General features: G+C 37.8%; 1 protein-coding gene across 1 annotated transcript in view; it reads right to left on the bottom strand.

Moving 5' to 3' along the window:
- Positions 1 to 7609, bottom strand: part of MIB1 (mindbomb E3 ubiquitin protein ligase 1) — a 131511-nt gene that overhangs the window by 94743 nt on the left and 29159 nt on the right. Inside the window, exons 2-3 of the mRNA XM_008580255.1 lie at positions 6859 to 7030; positions 4777 to 4906 (exon numbers count right to left, since the gene is read on the bottom strand). Coding sequence (XP_008578477.1) covers positions 4777 to 4906; positions 6859 to 7010 — 282 coding nt within the window. The 5' untranslated portion in view covers positions 7011 to 7030. The remainder of the gene's footprint in view (positions 1 to 4776; positions 4907 to 6858; positions 7031 to 7609) is intronic.

The following is a 7609-nucleotide window of genomic DNA, read 5'->3' as shown; positions in this document are numbered from 1 at the left end:
GGACTAATACAATGGGTATGGGGGAAGTAGAAGATGAAGTCATTGAGGGTGCCATCAATAGAGTGTTTGAAATAATAAAATGTGGGTCCTAGCCTGCATAAGGTTAGGAGAGAGTCACAAGGCTGGAGATGGTGGACTGAAAGAAAATGAAGGGAAACAGGTATTTAAGTTCTTCATGACACTGAAGAATTGATTAAGTGGGACAGTTAAAAAGACAGAAATCAAAATCCAAAAGATGCTGAAAGATAAATGCTGGTGTGGTTGCGGAGAAAAAGGAACTCTCTTACATTGTTGGTGGGAATGCATAATGGTGCAACCCCTATGGAAAATGGTTTGGAGGTTCCTCAAACAGCTGAAGATAGATTTACCATATGATCCAGCTATCCCACTGCTGGGAATATATCCAAAGGAATGGAAATCATCAAGTCGAAGGTTTACTTGTTTCCCAATGTTCATTGCAGCACTCTTCACAATAGCCAAGAGCTGGAATCAGCCCAAATGTCCATCATCGGATGAGTGGATACGGAAAATGTGGTATATCTACACAATGGAATACTACTCAGCTATAAAAACGAATGAAATACTGCCATTTGCAACAACATGGATGGACCTTGAGAGAATAATATTGAGTGAAATGAGTCAGGCAGAGAAAAAGAAATACCACATGTTCTCACTCATTGGTGGGAGCTAAAAAATAAACAAATTAATCCACCCACATACACACACAAAAAAAACCGGGAGGGGGGGGGAAGAAGATATAACAACTATACCTTTTTGAAGTTGTTACAACAAGCAAACGGAAAGGACATTCTTGGGCGGGAGGGGAGAGAGGGAGGAGGGAGGGAGGTGTCGGTGATGGGCCATAATAATCATATACATTGTATATTGACAAAATAAAAATTTAATGAAAAAAAAAATAAATATAAAAAAAAAAAGAATATACTACACCCAATATGGGTTACATCAGGGGATTGGGATAGAGCAGCCAGCACTGAAGGGAAAAGGGAGATGATAACTTTCTACATTCACACACACAAACAAAAAGTCAAACGATAAAAATTACTTTTGGTGTTAAACATGTGCTTAAACAATGAAGACTTATTATATGAAGTCCCTTCACTCAGAGTCACATGTGCAAGGTGGTTTCATCTATTTTTCCTCGTTTTGTTCTTAAAATGCAACATGTGTTAAATCATAACAAACCAAAAAAGTAACACTGATGACTCAAAGCCTCAAGAATACATACTTTCAATCCCAAAGAAGTGCCAATATAGCAAAAACCCAGAAAGTTCCATCTATGTGGCTTCAGACTTTAACAGCAACTGCCTTGAAAAGCTGATGAAAAAATGACTTCCAATCCTCTGACCATATAATTAATTAAGTTTGGGGAAGAACATAAAGTTATTTTTCAGAATAAAAGTATTAAAGATTTACTTCTCATGCCCTCTTTCAAAATAAGTTACTATAACGTGTGCTCTACCAAAAGGGAAAGTAAGCTGAGTAAGACAATGTAATGGGATATACAAAACATCAGATCCAGCCAGAAAAGAGCAAAGGCATCCATCACAGGACATCAAAAGAAGCTTCCAGGATGACTGCTGGGTACCAGGCATGGAGGGTGACCTGTCCAGATCAGAATGCAGCCATGTGATTCTGGCCAAACAAGTTGAAGGCTCCTATCAAGATCCCCATTGGCACTGTACCATTTATTGATCTGAAGACACAATGTCCAAGTAAGCCTGACCCACATTCTCAAGTGTACTTGGCTTGTTTGGACTATGTACTGATAATGTTTCCACTCTCCCATCCACCCCCATTCCCTGCCACCTGGATCAGCTGGATCACAGAATATTATGCTTTGACCTACTCCTAAAGTAGGCGGCTATGGTAAGCTTAGAAGCAGAAAATACATAATAGCCTATCCCTTCTGACCACACTTCTACCGAAGGCCCAGCACCTGGCCCTTCTTCTTCCACCTGATGTCTTGACTGGGTTGAGCCCTGTGTTCCCAGGACTCATGAGTGACCTCAGCCACTGACTGCTCCAGAATGACTCTTGTAAATTCCCATTGAAGCTGGAGCAAAACAGGTTACCCAGAGACTCTGTTCAGTTTATATACTCCCAGGAGCCTTCATTTAAAAGTGGCAATTCTGGAAGCTGGGATACACTCTTCTCTCCTGTCAATGGACATCAGAGCTTGAGACTCTTCAGTTTTTGGGTTCCAGGACTTACACCAAGGACACCATTGTTTCCCTGGTTTTGAGGCATTCAGACTTGGACTGAGCCATGCTACTGGCACCCAGTTTGCAGATGGCCTATCGTGGGAATGCTCTTCACAATCACCTGAGCTAATTGCCCTAATAAATCCCCTCTCATATATTTATAACATATCCTATTGATTCTCTCTTCCTAGAAAACCCTGACTAATACACTAAGCAAATGAATTTGCGTGTTCTATCCTTTAGTACTGTGCACACCAGTATGGGAGCCATTAGCCACTGTGGCTATGAGTACTTAAAAGGTAGCTAGCACAAATTAAGATGTGCTGTCAATATAAAATAAATACACACCAGATTTCAAAGACTTATATGAAAAAATGTAAAATACGTCATCATTTTTATACTGATTACATACTGAAGTGATAATGTTTTGGATACATTGAGCTAAATAAAATATATTATTAAAATGAAAAAATAAAATAAAATAAAATAAATAAATAAAAGTGGCAATTCTGCCCTGACCTTACAAAGCTAAGTTTGTGCTTGCTACTTGGTTTTTCAAAATTAAACCTAAATGTTGTAGGATACAACACTAAATGATACAACAATAAAGAAAAACAAGAGAATAATGAACAAAAAAATCAGGATGGTGGTTAACTTGTGGGGCTTGCAACTGAGACAGGGCTTTTAAAGGTATGCACAATATTATATTTCTTAATCTGTATAGTGAGAACAAAAGTGTTCCTTTTTCTATTATTCTTTACTCTCATATACATTTTATACCTTCTTCTGTATGTGTGGTACAGGACTGCTATGAATGGTTGTAGAGGTTGTTCACTGCACAAGGTGCCTCACTGACGAGGAGAGTAAGGGCTGACAGCCAGTCTGAGCTCCACTTGTTAGGACCTATGCACTGGGGCAAGGCTGTTCTTGCCCCCACTCTCAAAAGGGTGCATTTTCTATGCCATTGGCTTGCAAAGCATGTCCCCTTGGCACTCTATCCATTCAGAGGTGGCACCTTTTCCAAATTCACATGGCTCTATTTTTCTTTTTAAAGCAATGCTTCACAAACTTTAATATGCACACAAATGACCTAGGGATCATGTTAAAATGAAGATACTTATTTAGAAGATCTGGGAGGAAGGAGACCTGTTACGTATCTAACAAGCTGTCAAGTGACACCAATGCTGCTGGCCCACAGACCACACTACAGTCACAAGAATTTAGATTTAGATTTTTTTGTTTGTTTATCTCCCCTAATTAGAATATATGCTTCAGGAAGTTAAGAACTTTGTGTCCTTTATTTACTGCTATATCCCTGATGCTTGGAATGAACCCTGTACATAATAAGTGCTCAACAAATATTTACTGAATTTTAAAAAACTAAAAGTTTGTTTCCTTAATAAAGGTAAAGTACGTAAAATATAATGGCTAAAATCATCTGTCTAACTTCCAAATATTAAAATTATACCTTATTATTTATTTTTTTTATTTATTTTTTTTTTTAAAAAGATGACCGGTAAGGGGATCTTAACCCTTGACTTGGTGTTGTCAGCACCATGCTCACCCAGTGAGTGAACCGGCCATCCCTGTGTGGGATCCGAACCCGGGGCCTTGGTGTTATCAGCACCGCACTCTCCCAAGTGAGCCACGGGCCGGCCCTATACCTTATTATTTAAAATAAAACCAATATAATAACTACTCTGAATTTTTTAAATTGGAAAAAATGTTTAAACATCTGAAACTCAAAAGAATCAACATAGCACCAATTCTGTACAAAAGAGGCTTCTGAGCTCCTGTGAAAACTTTCTCAGATGACATAAAATTTAAAATCATTATCCTTTAACACTAAAAACAACTCTTTCAAAAAGGTAACAGCGGGATTGATAGTGGTTGACATCTAAGTCTCAAAAGTGACATGCTACTCATTTCAGCACATCTAGCATAACAGAGCAACACACTCAATTAATATTTATTGACTCACTGAATCAATGAATGAAGAATCAGCCAAAGCAACACAAAACCCAAAATGAATACAACCAACAACCCACTTGCTAAAATAGTATTCCACCTCACCTAAACAGGCTACACAAAATTCCCTTCAGAATAACCGCTATAATTGACCCCCTAGACAGCTCTGCACACCACAGAGGTAAGTGGACTGGATAATAAAGTAGCGCCTACTCCCTCTCAGAAATAGGCCTTTGAGGGAATGGAATACAAGTCAGTTCAAATAAAATTTTAACAGCAGGAAAGTTGAGAGCATGATACTGCTTAGGGAAGACTGGCCCAAACAGATGTTTGCTAAGGCACTGTTGGCAACAAAAGGGCAATATGAAACCTGAGGGTGGAAAGGTAAAACCTACCCTACAATCTTCTCAAGGAATCCCAATGCTTACAAAAGAGCAGAAACAATATTTTTTACTCCAGAAATAAGGATTTTTAAAACTGTTATTGGCATATAAAAAGAGCCAAGAAATTCATCTGTAGTAGTAATAAAAATCTCCTGAACATACAATACTTTAGAACACATGATGAATTATGAAAAACATTGTACCTTTCCCCTACGCCCATTTCCTCCATCTTGATCTTCCCACTGCCAGTCTACTCCTCGTACGACTCTGGCACCTGCAAAGATTCCTCTGGCTGTAATCTTCTTAGATTTTCTACGAGACTCTAATAGAACCCTAAAAATAAAATGATTTATTGTCAAATTTATATAAAAATGGGTAACAGTAATTTATTTTTTTAAATAAAATTATAAAAAGATTTTGAAAATAGAAAAAAATTTTCTTTGTTCTGGTTACCAGATAATAGCATGATACAGGAATACCTTTTACATTCCACTGGTGGTGATGATGATGATGACAGTAGTAGTTGTAATAATAATAATAGTTAGCATTTACAGAGCTTTTACCATATGTAAAAGCACTTACATAGGTGTAAAGTGCGTTGCACTCCTTAAGAGAAAGGTACTGCTATATTATCCATTGTACAAATAAGGTAACTGAGTCTCAAAGAAGTTAAATCATTTGCCCAAGATCACAAAAGTTAAAAAGTAATAGTTAATATGAACTCAGTCCAGCAACTTCAGGGTACCACTATAACTCTTCGCAACTTTAGAAGTGGCAACCTCAAATCCCTATAGCTGTCATGCAAGTTATATAAGTGTGGGCCTAAGAGAGATAGCACTACAATGACAAACATCAAATGGCACTTGACCTCAGACTTAGGCAGACAACAGGGAGTGACAGGGACTTTGGTCAACTCAAGAGCGTGAACTGTCTAAAGGGTGCAGGTGCCTCTGCTTCAGCCAACTGTTGCCAAAAACAAATGCAAGCCCAGTGTTGAGAGTCCTCTGGGGGTGTGAGTGGGTGGGTGTGTTTGTATGTGTGTTTTAAGAATCTACAGACTTACATTTTTGTGTGAAATCACTTGATTTTAAAATGTTCGCAATTATTCAAAAATTGTATATGCTACTAAAATACATCTGTGGCCTAGATTTGAACTATACTAAACAGTCTCCCAAGTACTGCATACTTGTAGAAGATTATGGGAAGATTCCACACTCAACTATCTGGGCCAGTTTGGTTCTACAAGGCCATCTATCTCTTATTCTTCTACATCCTTCTCATTCGTGTAATCAGAATGGTTTGGCGGTCTTTTCATTTAGTTTTTCTAATTTTATATCACTGTTCTATTCTCTCTTTTTTTTTTTTTTGTCTTTTTCGTGACCGGTAAGGGGATCGCAACCCTTGGTGTGGTGTTGCCCACACTGTGCTCAGCCAGTGAGTGCACTGGCCATTCCTATATAGGATCCGAACCCGCGGCAGGAGCGACGCTGCACTCCCAGCGCTGCACTTTCCCGAGTGCGCCATGGGGCGGCCCTGTTCTATTCATTTTTAGAATGTCTTTATTATTCCTCAACTTTAATTGTAAGCAAAAGACAAAAATAACTTGTTCAAAATTATTCAGTTAATAAATGGCAGGACCATGATTTGCACTGGGACAGTCTCACCCCAAAATCTACTTATTACTGTTACTACTCCTAGCTGCATCCCTATGACTGGCTGGATTCTTGTTCCTATGCATTATCATTATCTACATGAGAAGACTCCATCACCTAAAACTCTATACCCATTAACAATGAATAATCCTCTCTTGTTGCTTTTAAGACACTTAATATATATCTCTACCACAGTCCAAAACATCACACGATAATAACTGATCCATTATTTCCTTTAACTTTTAAACTCTTTAAGACTACGTATCTTATTTATCTTCAAATCTCCACAAATATAGTAGCTGCCATGTAGTCTTAATAAATGCCTATTGATTCAATCAGTGGGCTCTTGTGTTCATCCGGCAGCAATTAACAGAATAGAAGACACAGTGAGAAAAAAATAATCAGCCTCTCTTGGGCTGCTCTTGCATTTCCAAACGTTCCACCTTCACAGAGCTCTTATCTCACCATACAGCAGACCTGGTCACTTCTAGCCTGCTATCTGCTACCTCCTGATACCAAACCAACTATCAGAAGCTATTTGCTAATGCTATTTTTAAGGCTAAGCAGGTAGGCCTTAAAAACAAACAAAAAAAAACACAAAAAAAACAAAAAACAAAAAATTGTTTCCCCTACCGCTCACTTCCTGGCGTAGTAATTCTATAAAAGCGATGCCTTAAATGATGTTTATCTCCATGATAACACACTGTGCACAAATCATAATTTGTACACTCTGCACATTTCCATCGAATACCAATGATTGGTTGCTGGCGGCAGGTATCACACATGGTTCCATCATGCTTGATGCCTATTAAAACAAAGATACATGCTTAAGTTAATTACAGATATTATTTATTTGAATATTATTCCCAGGGAAAAAAAATAAGAACAAAACATTTTACATGGTATTTTAATAAAGTGGAAAATAACAATCCAGATATACCACATACAGTTTCAAGATAATAGATCTCAAACATTTTAATCAATACAAATTATAAACCAAACATTTTCTCTCCCTTCTTTTTAATTAATAAGAACACATCTCAGTAGCACTTTCCTTGCTCTTATCCTCAACTTGAAAAAGTTCAATGCAGAGAAAGAAGAATCCTTTACTACCATGTGGACGTTTCAGGCTGCAAAAAGTCAGAAATCTTTGGCAGAATTTCAACCTAATTCTCCAGGTAAGCAATTACTCCAAAAGAAAAGACAATTTAATCTTTGTGGTATCATGGAAACAAACTATCAATTAACTCAAGCATTTATCCCTAGGTGACAATTTTTGTCCCATAAACAATAAACTTTAGAAAATGATTTGCAAGCAAGTTTCCCTATTGAAAGGGAAACAATCCACTACAGTATAATTGGGGGGGGGGGGGGGCCCCTTAAA

Source organism: Galeopterus variegatus, unplaced genomic scaffold (genome assembly GCF_000696425.1).
Source record: "Galeopterus variegatus unplaced genomic scaffold, G_variegatus-3.0.2 Scaffold2052, whole genome shotgun sequence".
Lineage (NCBI taxonomy): Eukaryota > Metazoa > Chordata > Mammalia > Dermoptera > Cynocephalidae > Galeopterus > Galeopterus variegatus.
Note: the sequence above shows the minus strand (reverse complement) of the source record. Positions and strands in the feature narration are given on the sequence as shown.